We start from the raw sequence: 18,157 nt of genomic DNA on the forward strand, positions 1-18,157 counted from the left end.
TCCTCAGCCCCATGTGCAACCCAGACATTTTGTAGTGGTTTGCCATTGGGTATTCATTACATCATGTTTTCCTACCAGGAATTCCTACTAGGAATTTTAAACCTTAAAAATACTTAAAAATAAGTTAAAAAGGTGTGTTAATCCCTTAAAAAAAAAAAGATGAAAACGTTATTCCACAGGCCCACATGATGGATTAGGGCACGATGCAGATAATGCTTTTGCATCGAACATATATTGCCTTTCTAGCTTTAAAAAGTATTTTATATTTACAGGTTAGTTAAATTACGAGTTGTAAATAGTTTATTACTTTGTGACTGGGCTAGACCTTTAAGTTGGATAATTTCTTACTCTTTTTTTTTTTTCAGGACATGTTCCAGAGATCCAACACAGGCCATTGCCAACAGATTGAAAGAAATGTATGAAATATATTCTCAGCATTGCCAGCCAGATGAGGATTTCAGTAGTTCTAAAGGTAAGGCTCATACTGTCCATCTTGTTCTCATCTTTGAAGTTTAACTACATGGAGTCCTTCCTTGGTAAGTGAATCAGAAATCGAAGAATAGATTTAGGACTTTAGATTGATGGCTACATTATGGATGTCCAACTTTTCTGTTAACCAGGTGGTTTCTGGGCCCTTCTCCATACGATAAAATGTAAACTGATATCTGGTACTTTGTTGGCAAAATCTTTAGTTCCATTTGTAGACTGGATATTATTAGGTTTAGAAGTGTAGTGATTCTTCAAAATATGAAGAATAAGTTCAGAAGATACAGCTGTTCCATGCCCAGACCTGCCCTAGAAGTTATCTGATGTCATGAAGTAGAACCAGGTATGAGTGGAATAGTAAACCAGTTATATATACCTCTTAGTATAGAGCTGTTCAGTTTAAACTTAACAAAAAAAAAAAAAAAAAAAAAAAGTGTGACTCTTAATGGAATGCTGTTACAGTTTTTAAGTGGAAATTTCATTTCACAGGGACACCTTGGTGGCTCAGTTGGTTAAGTGTCTGCCTTTGGCCCAGGTCATGATCCCAGGGTCCTGAGCTCTGAGCTCCCTGCTCAGTGTCTGCTGCTTCTCCCCTCTCTCTCTCTCTCTCTCTCTCTGCTTCTCCCCCTGCTTGTGCTCTCTCCCTTTCTCTCTCACTGTCAAATAAATAAATAAAATCTTTTTTTTTTTAATTCATTTCACAGTTTTAGAAAAATGTTAGTGTTACTGTGGTTACCATGAAGAAAATTAAGAAGTCATAGGAATGATGGGAACAGCAGCTGTAGGAAGTGCATATATATGAAGTTACTGGTTGGTTTTTAAATTTTATTTTGTGGGCAGCGAATGGAGTTAGACTCTCACTTTCTACAATGTGTTCTTTGCATGTGACTTTTATTTTTTATTTATGCAGAAATTGCCAGCAAACATTTTCGTTTTGCAGAGATGCTTTACTATAAAGTACTAGAATCTGTTATTGAACAGGAACAGAAAAGACTGGGAGACATGGATTTATCTGTGAGTAAATCACCAGGGCATTGGTCAACATAATAAAAATATAGTTTCCTTTCAGCCCTACTCATACAAAACCTAGACTAAACTAAACAAAGATAAAACCATAGCTCTGAGGGAGTAAGATTGGCAGCTGAGGAAACTCGTGTCTTGAGTGTCTTTGCCTCCGGTCCCCACTTAGTGTTCTCAATGTGGCACTCACGGCTTCTGTGGGCAGTAAGATTCCATAGTCAAAGACTGAATCATTCAGACTTAAGGTAAAGTGAGTTTTTAGGGTGCATGAACTTGTTAACCAGCACATTCCCCAAACAAACCTTGCACAGCAAGAGTAAGTTGAGCATTGACTAGATAGGACTTTAACATAAATATTCAGCCATTGCTCTTTGACTAAGAAAATTATTTTTTCCAGATTTTACTAGTTAAGAAATATAAATTGGTTTTGAAATAAGTAGTATTTACTTTTAATGACATCAATAAAAATGATTTTTAAAAACTATTTTTTAAAATAACATTTTAGAGAAAATTATAAAGCTGACCAATAATTACTCTAATTTCTTCTATTTACTTTTATTTTTGTACATGAAGTTATGGCTGTGGGAATTTCAAAAGCTGTTAAGACAAATTTTTAAATTTTGAGACACATACAGAAGGGTGTATAAAACAGCTGCAGTTTAGGGGCTGATAAGAAGAGAATACCTTTATACCCACTTCAAAAACTTATAAAACAACTTTTTTTTGTAGTAAAATATACATAAAATTTACCATTTTAAGCATTATTGAGTGTACAATTCAGTGGCATTAAGTACATTCACAGTGATGCACAACCCTCACCACCAGCCATCTTCAGAAATTTTTCATCATCCCCAACTGAAAGTCTATGCCCATTAAGCAAAGACTCCCCATTCTCACCTCCCTCGAGCTCCTGGTAATCTCTACTTTCTGTCTCTACAGATTAACCTGTTCTAGGTATAATACAATATTCTTTTGTGTCTCGTGTATTTCACTTGGCGTGACGTGTTCAAGGTTCATCCATGTTTTAGCATGTCAGAATTTCCTTTTCAAGGCTGAACAGTATTCAGAATATTATTCATAATCAACAATATATAATTGTTTGCCTTTTTTTGGTCAAGTTGTAGGAGTTATGTATTCTGGATATTAATCCCTTATATATGATTTACAAACATTTTCTCCCATTCTGTGGGTTCTGTCTTTATTTCATTGATAATGTCCTTTGATAGACAAAAGGTTTTGATTTTGATGAAGCCCAATTTATTTTTTTTCTCCTGTTTCCTGTGTTTTTGGTGTCTAAGTAACTTTTTAATTCAAAAATAGTAAATGTTTATGTACAGATTTGGAAAATTAATAACCAAGAAAAAAGGGGGGGGGAATGTAATTATGTCTCCTGAGAGAAGTAAGTTCACTTGTGGCCCGTGACCATCTAGCTAGTCACCTGCTTTCCAGCTGTCTTTCTCTGACAGTGACCTCTAACTGTAGATACCATTTTGTAACCTCTTTCCACATTACTATTTCCCTAAGCAGCAGGGTGTCTGTATATTTTTGTTAGGGATATAATATTTTATCAGCTGTATTTCATAATATGTAAGGTTTTTGAACGTTCTTACACATTTTTTTAATATTTGTTTTGCTAAAACATGGGCTTATTTATCAAGCTAAGAAAAGTTCTATAAGAAAGTAAGCACATACTTCTCACTACCTCAGAAAATAAGACTTCCTTTGATATTTAACTCTACTGGGTAGGAAATGTCTTTGTTAGAGTAGGTTAATGTTTCTAAACGTTAATAACTTTGTTTTATAGGGCATTCTGGAGCAAGATGCATTCCATAGATCGCTTTTGGCCTGCTGTCTTGAGGTCGTTACTTTTTCTTACAAGCCTCCTGGGAATTTTCCATTTATTACTGAAATATTTGATGTGCCACTTTATCATTTTTATAAGGTATTTTAAAAATCTGTTACTGATGAGGAAATTGTAGATGCGACCATCTTCCTATTGTTAGCTGGCTAATTCATTTTGCTACCTAAGTATATCTCTTCTCTTTTTAATTATATATTTAATAGTTTTTACTCTATCTGGGGAGAAGAAATATAAGAGTCCTAAGAACTATTTAAATTCTTCTCAAACAGTATAAAGGCCAATTTATGGTAAAAGCTTTATTTGATTCTTCCTTTTATCTGCTATAGTCCTTTAGGATACTTTGATTTTATTGTCTAGGAAGCCTTTCAAAAAAAGTAGCAAACAAACCAGTAGTTAATCCTATATAGCAACCTTTTAAAATTTTTTCTTTTAATTAATTACGTAGGCTCCACACCCAGTGTGGAGCCCAACTCCAGGCTTGAAATCATGACTCTGAGATCAAGACCTGAGCTTAAAATCAAGAGACCTGACTGAACCACTCAGGTGCCCCAACCTTTTTTTACTGTCCAGAAATAACATTGAAAGTCTTTCAGAAGAAAAAAGTTCTCTTTCCCATGTTATATAGAAGTGCAGAGTGATGGCATTGATTTGGTAATTATTTCTGTCTTGATATGGATTTAGTGTATGGGTTTATCTTAATTATAGTAGTCAAAATCAATGTTTTTTAGTGGCATGGATTGAATGTTTAGAATTTTTGTTTTATTTATTTATTTACTTATTGATGTATTTATTATTTTTTTAAGTAATCTCTACACCCAACATGGGGCTTGAACTCAGAATCCCAAGAGTAAGAGTCAGATGCTTTACCAACTGAGGAGCCAGGTGCCCCTAGAGTTTTTAAATGTGAAATTTTAAGAGTAATATTTTTCAACTTAATAGAAAAGGCATCTTTATTCTTTGAAAAATGTTTAAAATATGCCATTAGAAGATTTTCTATAATTCCTGCATGAATTTTAAATAATTATTTATAAAGACAGTGAAGACCAACTGTTTCAAAATAGTATTATTTAGATTTGTAATTTCTGATTATCTGTTTTATCTATAAATATGTAAAAAACCAAAATGTACCCATTTTGCTTCACACTAAGTCTTTGGTGACAAAAATAATTATTGAAGGAGGGCATTTTTTTAATTTCAGGTGATAGAAGTATTCATTAGAGCAGAAGATGGTCTTTGTAGAGAGGTGGTAAAACACCTTAATCAGATTGAAGAACAGATCCTGGATCATTTGGCATGGAAACCAGAGTCTCCACTCTGGGACAGAATTAGAGATAATGAAAATAGAGTTCCTACTTGTGAAGAGGTTTGTGAAAATACCTTAACATCTCTCTATAACAAAAGTACATTAGTAACTAGTCAGTTTATATTGTTTCACTGAGAGCAGTTAAACTTGGTGTTTTCGTTATGGGAAGTGGGAGGGTGGCAGTTGGGTTTAATATGGTACAGTCACCCGTGTATCTGAGAAAAAACCCATAAGTCTAGGAGTCAGAAATAATGCGTGATTGCTCTAAGGTTTCAGTGCCAGAGTAAGAATTCAGTGTTCTCTCTTAATTTTTAGTACAGTTTCTGTATCTTAGAATGGTTGTATTCTGATTCTGTAAATCAGTAATGAAGACTGATTCATATTTAGTATTCAGCTATTAGCTTTGAATTTTTTAAGCCTGCCAGACTTTTTTTTCAACTTCGGTATGAAACTAGAGAAGACCGCTGATTTCATTTAGGTCGAGTAACTGGTGAGCAAGTTTTGTTTTGCCTTAGATTGTGACTGTATTTCTAATGAAAATGCCTTTTCAAATAATGACACTCTGTATATATCATTCTTTATAGGTTATGCCACCTCAGAATCTGGAAAGAGCCAGTGATATTTGTATTGCTGGCTCTCCTTTGACTCCCAGAAGGGTGAGTGAAGTTCGTGCTGATACTGGAGGACTTGGAAGAAGTAAGTTTAAAGTACCAGAGGGAATATTTGGGAGCCTAATATCTGGGAATTGAAATTCTATCTAAAACTATAAGTGAAGTTAATGGAGTTTATATAGAAGAAATATTTTGTGCATTATAGTACCACATGGATCACTTAAAAGTAATGCTTTTGAAGAATATTTAAGAACACAGGAAGAGACATGTAGCAACAGGTGACTATAAAAAGAGAATGCTGTATATTAATGTGACTCTTATATTTGAAGTGTGTGTTTATATGTAAGCATATAGAAGAGCTGAAATGGGAAAACCGAACTATTAAGAACAATTATTATTGGATGATAGAATTCCTAGTGCTTTCTGTAAATTTTTTTTTTTTTAAGATTTTATTTATTTGGCAGAGAGAGACACAGCGAGAGAGGGAACACAGGCAGGGGGAGTGGGAGACGGAGAAGCGGGCTTGCCACTGAGCAGGGAGCCCCACGTGGGGCTCGATCCCAGGACCCTGAGATCATGACCTGAGCAGAAGGCAGAGGCTTAACGACTGAGCCACCCAGGGGCCCCTGCTTTCTGTAAAATTTTTAAGATGAGTATGTATTTCTTCTAAAATCAGAAGAGGGACACCTGGGTAGCTCAGTGGCTTAAGCCTCTGCCTTCAGCTCAAGTCATGATTAAAGGATCCTGGAGTCGAGCCCTGCATCGGTCTCTCTGCTCAGTGGGGAGCCTGCTTCCCCCCCCCCCCCCCCCCCCCCCCCCCCCCCCCGCCTGCCTCTCTGCCTACTTTTGCTCTCTCTCTCTGTCAAATAAATAAAAAATCCTTTAAAAAAAAAAAAATCAGAAGAGGGACACCTGGGTGGCTCAGTTAGTTGAACGTCCGATTCTTGATTTCACCTCAGGTCATGATGTTGGGGTTGTGGGATTGAGCTCCAAGTTTGTCTTCATGCTTGGCACAGAGTCTGCTTGAGTTTCTGCCCCTCCGCTCCTCCCCCTGCTCTCTCAAATAAATAAATCTTTAAAAAAAAAACAACTCAGGGGATGCCTGGGTGGCTCAGTGGGTTAAGCCTCTGCCTTTGGCTCAGGTCATGATCCTGGGTCCTGGGATCGAGCCCCACATCAGGCTCTCTGTTCAGCGGGGAGCCTGCTTCCTCTCTTTCTGCCTTCTCTCTGCCTACTTGTCATCTGTCAAATAAATAAAATCTTTAAAAAAAAACAAACTCAGAACAGGGTTTTTTTTGTTACGTTAGTCGCCATACAGTACTTCCATTAGTTTTTGATGTAGTGTTCCATGATTCATTATTTGCATATAACACCCATTGCTCCATGCAATCTGTGCCCTTCTTAATACCCATCACCGGGCTGTAGAGCTGTATGATGCAGTTAGATATAGACAAGTGAGTTAAAAGTGGTGAATGGCCAGAGCAAGTTCAGCTTTGACTCTTGGCAGTCGAGCTGTGCTATACTGGTTAATATGAGTTAATGCTGGCCCAAGAAATTGAGAAAAGAGAAGTTTCGCTATTCATCTGATTATATTTAGGCGGCTTTTTAAAAAAAGTAACTTCTATGCCCATGATGCCACTCGAACTCAGAACCCCAAGATCAAGAGTCGCATGCTGTATGGGCCGAGCCAGCCGGGCGTCCCTTCAGGCAGCTCTCTGTAATGTCTTCCAGGTGCAGGGTTTAAGTTTACACAGCTGAGACAAAACTGCTTTTTAAAAAACGATGCTGTAAATTCAGAGTACTAAATCCTTGGATGCCATTAGAAGGATATTGTTGTTTCTAGATCAACCTTTTGATGTAATCGATAAGCACTGGCTATAGACGAAAGATCGGTTTTAAAATCAGGAATCACTTTATGTCCGTGCATACTCAATAAGTATGGATCAACTATATGAAAATGTCCTCATTTTTTGGAAGAGGTATATTGGCTTTACTGTTTTTCTGCTTTTATTTGCTTCAGACCCACAGATCTGACAGTTGGTCTTCCTCAGTCCTGTTTCTGTAGTTTTTTCCTTCCCTAGTCTATGGATTAGGACCTGACTTCAAGCTTTATTTTCTTTGTACTCATCACTTCTCCAATTTCAAGGTCTCTTAATGCCTTACAAGATAATCATCAGTCATAATGCATTCTTTCTGACTGCAGCTTTGATCCAAATACAAAGCTAGTGAGTTTATTGGCTTTTGTACCATTGAGAAATTGAAATGTTAAGCTATCGGCTGTCAGGACTTTTGTACTATTGAGAAATTGAAACATTAAGCTATAGGCTGTCAGGACTATTCCTATCAATCCCCTTATGACCTCCCTACATACATTTTAAAACTTAAATAACCTACCGATGTGCTGTTGGACATGCTGCTTGAAAATTCAGTCCTTGATGTGAATATTTAACAACAGACCGTGCCATGATGGTTATAGAATTTGCTTCTATTTAGGATGATGAAGTTTTGGAAATAGTGGTGATGATTGCACAAAATTGTGAGTGGAATTGATGCCACTGAATAGTACACACAAAAATGGTTAAAATGGCAAATCACATGTTATATATATATATTTAAAGAAACTAATAACGTAATACACCCAAAACCATTGAATAGTACAATTTAAATGATTAAAATGTATGTGAATTATATCTCAATAAAGTTGTTTAAAAAATATAATAAAGTTGTTTAAAAAATATAATAAACTAAGCTTAATTGAGTCCAAAACACATAATATCCAATCTTGCTGAAGAACATTACTGTGCTTTAGTAATTTTCTGTGTGTGGAAAAAAGATAAAGATGAAAACTAATAAAACTGGGGTAAAATGCTCCCGGATGATGTCATAGTAATATCAAGTCCTCTTGAGTAGTGGCTTTACGGTGAAATCACATCATACATGAGTGAATATGGTCAGAAATACAGGAAAATAGAATAATTCTTTAAATTGCCCCTAAGTCATCAAGGTTCTGTAGCAACAGAACGTAGAGTTTGGTTTGATTTAGCAGAAGCTGGAATAAAGTAGGGAGCATTGTGCAACAAATAGAGAAATTTTCCTGTGTTTAAATTTTGCTCTTAATGATGTCTGGTTGAATTTTCATTAGCTGACTGTAGGTGTGATATGACCCCTGTTTTGTTTATGAAGTATTTCAGACACTAGTTTTGAACATAAGAGCTTGGATTCAGAAGTTAGATCTGAGTTTTCTTGAGTTAAACCGTTGGCTTGATGGGTTTTTGTTTTTTTTTGTTTTTAACTGTAGGCATAACATCTCCAGCCACATTATATGACAGATACAGCTCCCCAGCAGCCAGCTCTACCAGAAGGCGTCTATTCGTTGAGAACGATAGCCCCTCTGATGGAGGGACACCTGGGCGCATTCCTCCCCAACCCCTAGTCAATGCTGTCCCTGTGCAGAATGTATCTGGGGATGCCGTTTCTGTCACACCAGTTCCTGGACAGACTTTGGTCACCATGGCAACAGCCACTGTCACGGCCAACAATGGACAAACAGTGACCATTCCTGTACAAGGTAAGGAAGGCAGGTTGGATATTGAGTTCTTTCTTGGTGGCATTTATGGAAAGTCACTTGAGATTTGGCTGGAATGACAACATGAGATAAGAGTGGAGCGGGGGAAGGAGGCTGGGAGGGGAGAAATTGGAAACCCATGCCTAGAGAGCCTTTCATCGTCCTCATTTTCTCCCTAACAAACTGTAGGTATTGCGAATGAAAATGGAGGGATAACATTCTTCCCAGTCCAGGTCAACGTGGGAGGGCAGGCACAAGCTGTGACTGGCTCCATCCAGCCCCTGAGTGCTCAGGCCCTGGCTGGAAGTTTGAGCTCTCAACAGGTGACAGGAACAACGTTGCAAGTCCCTGGTCAGGTGGCCATTCAGCAGATTTCCCCAGGTGGACACCAGCAGAAACAAGGCCCACCTTCAACTGGCAGCAGTATTAGACCGAGGAAGACCAGCTCTTTATCGCTTTTCTTTAGAAAGGTAATTTTTCATGTACCCTTGCCAGAGCAGAAGCTTGGGAAATACAAGTGTTAGGTAAACAAAATTGAAAATGTTTTTGTTTCTCTACCAGGTTTACCACTTGGCAGGTGTTCGCCTTCGGGATCTTTGTGCTAAACTGGATATTTCAGATGAACTGAGGAAAAAAATCTGGACCTGTTTTGAATTCTCCATAATTCAGTGTCCTGAACTTATGATGGACCGACATCTGGACCAGTTGTTGATGTGTGCCATTTATGTGATGGCAAAGGTAAGCACCATTTGGAATATAAAAGGAAAAAGTAAAGATACTAGCTCAGAACACCTTTAACAGTTTTATTGAGATACAGTCCATTCATTCATTCATTTTTAAGTAGGCCCCACACCCATCATGGAGCCCAGCGTGGGGCTTGAACTCACAACCCTGAGGTCCAAAACCTGAGCTGAGATCAAGAGTTGGGACACTTAACCAACTGAGCCACCCAAACACCGCTTAACTCACTCACTTAAAATGTACACCTCCTTGGATTTTAGTACATTTAAAGATAACGTGCAGCCATCACCACAGTAAATTTTAGAATACTCCATTGTATGAATATATGATATTTTGTTTATCCATCAGTTGATGGTCATCTGGGTATTTTAACTTTTCGGCTATTATGAATAATGCTTTCGTGAACATTTGTGTACAAGTTTTTGTGTGGACATGTTTTCATTTCTCTTTGATATGTACCTAAGAGTGGATTGCTAGCTAGGTCATATACTGTGTTTAACCATTTGAGGAACACCCAGACTGCTTTTGCAAAGTCCCTGCACCATTTTATATTTCAACCATTAATATATGAAGGTCTTCATTTTTCTACCTTTTCATCAGCACTTTTTCTTTTAAGATTTTATTTATTCATTCAACAGAGAGCACAACCAGGGGCAGTGGCAGGGAGAGGGAGAAGCAGGCTGCCCCCCTAAGCAAGGAACCTGGTGGGGGACTTGATCCCAGGACCCTGGGATCATGGCCTGAGCCAAAGGCAGATACTTAATTGACTGAGCCACCCAGGAGCCCCTCTCATCAGCACTTTTTTTATTATTAGACATTGTTTTCTAAAATAACTGAGGTGAAATTCACATAAATAAATGAGCCATTTTTAAATGAACGATTCAGTGGCGTTTTGGTACATTCCCAATATTATACACCTAATCTTTATCTTGTTCCAAAACATTTCCATCCCTGCAGAGTAAAACTACTTAAGTAGGTTATTGTTCCTCCTCCCACTGGCTCCTGGCACCCACCATTCTACTTTCTGTCTCTATGAATTTGTACCAGGTGCCTCTAGGAGTCATACAGTTTTTGTCTTTTTATGATTGGTTTATTTCAGTTAGTATAATGTCCTCAAGATTTATCCATGTTGTAGCATGAATTGTAATTTTGTTCCTTTGCAAGCCTGATTAAATACCACATTTTGTTTATCCGTTCATCCACTGATGTCCACTTGGGTGGCTGGCACTTTTTAGCTATTGTGAATAATGTACTATGAACATGAGTGTATGAATATCTCTTCAAGTTTTTAGTTTCATTCTTTTGTTTATATACTCAAAAGTGGAATTGCTGGGTCATATGGTAATTCTGTGCTTAATTGTTGGAGAAATTTGCCATATTTTTCAGAGCAGCTACACCATTTTACATTCCTACCAGCAGTGCATGAGAGTTCTAAATCCTCTACATCCTTGCCAGCTTCTTTTCTCTTTTTTATTATAGTCATCCCAGTGAGTATTGATACATTCTGGTGGTTTTGACATATATTTCCTGAATGACTAATGATGTTGAGTGTCTTTTATTGTGCCTATTGGCTGTTTTTTGAGTTTTTGCTTCTAGCCATCCTAATCATTTGTATACCGGTCATTTGTATATCTTCTTTGGTGAAATACTGGTTTAAATTCTTTGCCCGTTTTTGATTTGGATGGTTCGTGCTTTGTGATTGAGCCATAGTTCTTTATATGTTCTGGGTGCAGCTCTCTCACCAGGTGTTTGCAAATATTTTCTGTTTTTGCACTTCTTGATGTTATTGTGTTATTTGAAGCATAGTAATTTTTAATTTTGATTAAGTCCGTTTATTCTTTTGTTGTTTGTACTTTTGCTCTTATCTTAAAATACATTGCCAAATCCAAGGTCATGAATATTTGTTTTCTTCTAAAAGTTTTATAGTTTTAGGTCTTAACATTTAGGTCTGTGATCCATTTTGAGTAATTTTTATTCATGGAGATAGGAGTCCAACTTCATTCTTTCACAGGAGGCTATCCAGTTGTTATTAGGTAGTGAGAATATTTAAGGATCAACTCTCTTAGCAACTTCCCAATATATAATATTGTTAACTGTAGTCCCCATGCTAGATACTTGATCCCTAGAACTTACTCATAACTGGCGATTCTTTGACCAGAATCGCCCCAGTTTTCCCACCCCAACATACGCATCTTAATGTATTAAAATCAGCTTCAGATTTATACTTAATTCCAGTGAGGAAAAAGAAGTGTCCTATGTAGCTGTTTCAATCTTTTGAAATGTATTGTGATACGTATTACATCCATAAGTGTTATAAATCCAACAACTGCATTGTTATTTGTAATTCTATGACTTCCAAAGGAGCTGAGAGAAGAAATATAATGTATAGCTTTTATTAATCTTGTTTATCATTTCTGATTCTCTTCATTGGTTCCTGTGGTTTTGAGTTGTCATCTGGTCATTTCCTTAGCCCAATACAGCATTCCTCCTCTTCCTGTGCTGTTTTGGCAAATATATCACATTTCTGTATGTTTCAGGCCCAATAACACATCATATATATGTGTGTGTGTGTGTGTGTATACATATATATGTGTGTATGTATATATATATATATATATATATATATATATATATATATATAGTTTTATACAATGGCTTTTTAAATCAGTGAAGGAGAAATAAATATGCATTTGATGCTATCTTTACAGTTACATAATTGTCTTTACCAGGGCTTTTTTTTTTTTTAATGTGTATTTGAATTATTGGGGTCACTTGCTTTTAGTTTGAACTTCGGGTATTTCTTGTAAGATTGGTCTTTTAGCAGCAAATTTTTATTTGTATTTATTTCCCATTTTTGAAAGATAACTTTGTTGGACACCAAATTCTTATTTTACTTTGAGCACTTTGAATATGTTGTTCCACCGCCTCTTAGGTTCAGTCGTTTCTGATGAGAAGTTGCCTCTTATTTTACTGGGCTTCTGTGGATGTTAAGATTTTCTCCCTTTCTTTGGCTCTCAGCATTTTTACTATGTCTGGGTATGATCTCTTTGCATTTATTGTATACTTGGAATTCTTAGCGCTTCCTGGATGTGTGGGTTACTATTTTTTAAATAAACTTGGGAAGTTTTCAGCCTTTATCTTTTTTTTCTGCTTCTCTCTGTGCTGAATGATGTTCACAGATCCCCTGAAGCTCTGTTAATTTTTCTTCATTTCTTTTTCTGTGTTCTTCAAGTTCCACAGTCTATTCCAAGTTGGCTAATTCATTTTTTCTTTGCCATTTTAGATCTGTTTTGTCCTTTTGGTGAATTTTTCATTTGGTAACTGTACTTTTTTAATACAGATCTGTGTTCAGATACTACCCACTCCCTCTTGTTGCTGGATTTTAGCATGTTTTCTTGAATAGATTGTTCATTTTGTATATGTCCTTAGGACCATTTCCAGAGACTTGAAATGCCTGTTTATATAATTGTCACCAGTTTCACTGGGGAGTAGGTTCACAGAGCTCTTTAAAATATTTTGAAGTCCATTTCTCTTTCAGAATACTCTTATTCTTTGCCAGGTCACAAAAGAAGACAAGTCCTTCCAGAATATTATGCGTTGTTATAGGACTCAGCCACAGGCCCGGAGCCAGGTAATTACATTTCCTCTCAGGGCTGAAAATAAAGCTTAAAGTCTTTGATAAATATAAAAAATTAACCACAGTTGATTCTGTGGCCTTTTCTCCAAGATAAAAGCTAAGATTCTACTTTAAGGAAGTCTTTTCTTTAATCTGACAACTTTACATCTTGATTAGTTTAAGTCGTCTTTTCTCCAAAAGGTGAGGAGGTGGAGGTGAAATTTTTGATTCTTTCTTAATTTAGATAATCACAAGGGAGAATTTAGCAAGTTATTTGGTTTCTGTGTCACCTTTAGAATAGAAAACAATACTCTACATTTAACCAAGACAACATTAAAGGAAAATTTAAAACGCATTTTATCTTTAATACTATTCATTTATCTCAAGGGGTAGGTATGTAAGATCTTTGATTGAGAATAGCTTGATTTTATGGTTGGGTGCTAGTATTGCCCTTTATATTACAGTATTATAGGCCATATTTGGAATTTGAAGCCCGACAGGCCCCAGTGTAAATCCTGGCTCTGTTATTTAACAGATAAATCACCTTGGATCTGTTAACTTCCCTGAGGACAACAACTGTTACTACATGGAGCCACTGTGAGAATTTAATTACATGTCAAGGTCATTTAGTCCAAGATGTGCTCAACAAATCTGTCCCTTTCTCGTGGTCTCTCTAAAGGTGTATAGAAGTGTTCTGATCAAAGGAAAAAGGAAAAGAAGAAATTCTGGCAGCAGTGATAGCAGAAGCCATCAGAACTCTCCAGCAGAACTAAACAAAGACAGAAGTAAGTGTTTAGGGTCTTCATGAACACTAAGAAAACTAAGAGAAAAGAGCTTCTCACTTTTTAGGCCTAAGGACTAAGGATTACTAAATGAAATTACAACTGTATTAAAATATTGGCAAAAAATTTGTTGGAACAATAAACAAAATCCTAAATTTGGTGGCAAAGTTGTCCTTCCTCCCATAGCTTCAAGGCATACTGTGCATAGCATTTTTCTCCAGGGAAATTAGAGAAGGTTTCAGGCAGGAATTTGTTGGCCTGAGTTCCAGAGAAGTCTGGCATCCCAGCTGAAGCCATGCTATGGAAATACCACCACTAATGGTTGATTTGCATCACTTAATGCAGGGCACAGGTCCTAGAAAATGTGGTATAATTTATTAGAACTACTCAGTAAGCCTTTGCATGGCAGGGGGTAAAGTTAATACATATTAGTGTTTGTGCTTTGCTCCCTGGGATTAAGAAGAGAGTGCCCACGTACAGCAGGTAGCTGTTCGCCTTTCTCTCACTGAACTTTCCTTTAAAAAACAGTCTGCACTAGCGGGCTTTCTGCTTAACACCCTCTGTTCTACCTGCCGCAGCCAGCAGAGACTCCAGTCCCGTCATGAGGTCCAACAGCACCTTGCCGGTTCCACAGCCTAGCAGTGCCCCTCCTACACCCACTCGTCTCACCGGCGCCAACAGTGACATGGAAGAGGAGGAGAGGGGAGACCTCATTCAGTTCTACAACAATATCTACATAAAGCAAATTAAAGCATTTGCCATGAAGTACTCACAGGCAAACGTAGTAAGTTTGACAGGGATTATTTCATACTCTTTTCATCTGTGAGGGAGGGGAAATAGGTTGGGCTAGTCTTAGAAATCATTCTTTTGTTAAATAAAACTGAGGAAATCTCTAAGAGACATAATATGCCTAGCCAACAGAATTTCTTTTTATCGTGAAGCATTAAAAAAGATGGTATTTGGATTCCCTACAAATTACTATAACACGAGAGAGAGAGCATGCATTCACATTGTCCCAAACTTACCAGCTACGGTAACCTTCCAGCTTACTTAACTTTCTCTCTGCCTCTTGTCTCTTCATGTATCAAAGGGGAATAGGAGTCGACTCTAGCTTATAGGGTTGCTGTGGAGATTCAATGCCAGAATGGATTAAAAATGCTTAGAACAGGGCGCCTGGGTGGCTCAGGGGTTTAAAGCCTCTGCCTTCGGCTCAGGTCATGATCTCAGGGTCCTGGGATCGAGCCCCACATCGGGCTCTCTGCTCAGCGGTGAGCCTGCTTCCTCCTCTCTCCCTCTCTGCCTACTCGTGATTTCTGTCAAATAAATAAATAAAATCTTTAAAAAAAAAATGCTTAGAACAGTGACTGGCACAAAATAAGCACTTAAGCATTACTTGTTCTTTAAGTGTAATTGTGCTGCTAATGCATTACTCTTCAAAAAGCTACGGGTTTATTATACCTCACCACTCTGTCAATAAAAATAACTATTTTCATAAAAAAAAAATACCTGGTTAGAAATTTTGTTACCTTTCTTAGGAATATGGATTTTTAAATTTGTTTTATTTTTTTTTAAACAGATGGATGCTCCTCCACTCTCTCCCTATCCATTTGTAAGGACAGGTTCTCCTCGCCGGATACAGCTGTCTCAGAATCATCCGGTCTACATTTCTCCACATAAAAATGAAACCGTGCTTTCTCCTCGAGAAAAGATTTTCTACTACTTCAGCAACAGTCCTTCAAAGGTGAGCCCAATATAAATCTTGGCCTTTATTAACCCCAGAATGTCTAGGATGCTGGAATTGGGGTTAATGGGAAATGCCCAGTACTCACCTCAATGATGGGAACTACCAGGGGAAAGTGACCAGTAAGTTCCAGTGGAACAAAATAAAGGGGTTGGTGGGAGAACTTTAAGGCTGGAAATAGAGTAAAGGATTTAGATTTATTTTCATTCCTTTTCCTATTTGTGCATATATAGTTCACTCTGCTGTAAATCTGGAGTTTTATGGTTTTAACACCATTTAAAATGCAAATTTTCCTAACAAAATTTGGATTTCTAAACTGATTATGGATTGTCTGTTTCTGGGACAGGTAGTGTCTCTGTCCTTTAGGATTCTTTGTCTAAGGAGAGAAACGGCAATTTGTACAGGGCAGTGGGACAGTCGTATTTAGGAGAGATTGCTGTGGCAGCGTCTGCCTCCATCTGTGGTGGGGAGGGAATTCTGCATCAGGCCTTAACGGAAGAAAAGTTAGCAAGATGCTGAGGTGTGGAAGGAAGGGGGATATCCAGGAAGCACCAGAAAAGTAAAGAAGAAAATGTCCCTGAAGCAGTAAGGCTAGATCACTGGGAATCATGTGCTGCATTTAGGAGCACAACTTGATCCTAAAGCCCCTTATGGGATGCTTGTATGCATAAAGATTGCTTAGAAAAACATAGAACAACTAAAAATCACATTATCTGTGAAGCACAAAAAAGGAAAGTATGCCTGTGTTAGACAACACCCTACAACCAACTAAATTCTGGATTAAATAAGAGTTAAATGGAAAAAATACTCAGTAATACAAGACTCTTCAAAAACAAACAAATCAGTGTCAGCAGTATCATGAAGGAGAGGTTAGATGGGGAGGGAACTAGAGAGAAAGGACACCCAAATGCAGCGCATGATCTCGCTCTGCATCCTACACAGAAAAGCAGCTTTCAAGGACATTTTTGGGACGAGTGGGAAAATGTAATGGGGACTTCAATGTTAAATTTTATCTTTAAATTTCTGTTTAATTCCTTTGGTATTTATGATAGTACTGGATTATGTAGGAGAATATGTTTAAAGTATTCAGAGGTACAATGTCCCAGTGTGAATAACTGACTTTCAAATGGTTCAACTTAAAAGAACATTACATAGAGAACACATGTGGTAAAATGTTACTGACTGATAACTGGGTGTTCAATGCACTATTCTTCCAACTTTTCTTTTAAAATAAAAAGTTGGGAAAAAACAAAGCAGCAAAACTCTCAGAAAATGGAAAATCTTTTCCATTTTTCTGTTATAGTAGTAATGAAGGTGCTACATACCTTTGAGTAAACTTATCCCCTGCAGAAAGCTCAGTTAACCTGAATAATGAAGACATACTGATGTTTCTGAATAGGAAAACCAAATATGTAAAGACATAGTTTCCTCCAGACACTGCACAGGTTTGATCTGATTCCAGTGATATTGCCAGTGGGATCGCGGAAGCTGGAAACATAAATCATCAATAGCCCCAAAAGCACCTGGAACAGATGACATAGCTCAGAGATCCTGCAGGTACAGGTCCAGACCACTGCAGTGAAGGCAGTTAAATGAATTTATTTCCCAGTGCATATAAAAGTTATGTTTATACTATACTGTTGGCTGTTAATGTGCATTATATCTAAAAAAACTGTTCATACCTTAATTAAAAAAATATGCTAACCATTTCTCTGAGCTCTCGGTGACTCTTAATCACCAAAGATCACCCTGACAGATACTATGAAAAACTTTGAAATCTTGAGAGAATGACCAAAGACACAAAGCAAACCCCACTGGAAAATGTCACCGCGCACTTGCTCGATGCAGGAGCCGCCACAGGGAAAAAAAAGTCCCATTATGTATGCCTGCGCTAGATACTCGCCCTATAACCAAATAAATTCCATCTGGACTAAATAAAAGTTAAGTGGAAAAAATGAATACTCAGTAATACAAGTCAGAATATTCAATTTAAAAGAAGGACAAAAAGGGAGGAAAAAGGAAAAAACACATGGGAAAATAGTCCACAAATAGCAATTAAATGTAAGTGGTCTAAATATACCTACTGAAAGCCAGAAATTGTAAGTTTGGACACAAAGGCAAGACCCAGCTATTTACCACTTATAAGTAACCCACTTTAAATATCAAGACACAGACAGTTTAAACCAAAAGGACGATAACTCAGTAAGTGCATGTCCACACGGTGGAGTATTACTTCAATAAAAAGTACAGACACAGGGGCGCCTGGGTGGCTCAGTGGGTTGGGCCTCTGCCTTCGGCTCAGGTCATGATCTCAGGGTCCTGGGATCGAGCCCCGCATCGGGCTCTCTGCTCAGCAAGGAGCCTGCTTCCCTTCCTCTCTCTCTCTGCCTGCCTCTCTGCCTACTTGTGATCTCTGTCTGTCAAATAAATA

General features: G+C 37.6%; 1 protein-coding gene across 4 annotated transcripts in view; it reads left to right on the top strand.

Moving 5' to 3' along the window:
- Positions 1-18,157, top strand: part of LOC111157436 (RB transcriptional corepressor like 2) — a 52,689-nt gene that overhangs the window by 26,781 nt on the left and 7,751 nt on the right. Inside the window, exons 10-21 of one of the 4 annotated variants that reach the window (XM_022518832.1) lie at positions 366-472; positions 1,397-1,500; positions 3,311-3,448; positions 4,566-4,730; positions 5,255-5,366; positions 8,580-8,849; positions 9,036-9,316; positions 9,408-9,584; positions 13,147-13,218; positions 13,883-13,988; positions 14,564-14,769; positions 15,562-15,726. In XM_022518832.1, the coding sequence (XP_022374540.1) occupies positions 366-472; positions 1,397-1,500; positions 3,311-3,448; positions 4,566-4,730; positions 5,255-5,366; positions 8,580-8,849; positions 9,036-9,316; positions 9,408-9,584; positions 13,147-13,218; positions 13,883-13,988; positions 14,564-14,769; positions 15,562-15,726 (1,903 nt within the window). The remainder of the gene's footprint in view (positions 1-365; positions 473-1,396; positions 1,501-3,310; positions 3,449-4,565; positions 4,731-5,254; positions 5,367-8,579; positions 8,850-9,035; positions 9,317-9,407; positions 9,585-13,146; positions 13,219-13,882; positions 13,989-14,563; positions 14,770-15,561; positions 15,727-18,157) is intronic. The other 3 variants (XM_022518833.1, XM_022518835.1, XM_022518834.1) reach the window with 3 other exon arrangements.

This window comes from Enhydra lutris, unplaced genomic scaffold (assembly GCF_002288905.1).
Source record: "Enhydra lutris kenyoni isolate GAN:26980312 unplaced genomic scaffold, ASM228890v2 scaffoldscaffold54, whole genome shotgun sequence".
Taxonomy (NCBI): Eukaryota; Metazoa; Chordata; class Mammalia; order Carnivora; family Mustelidae; genus Enhydra; species Enhydra lutris.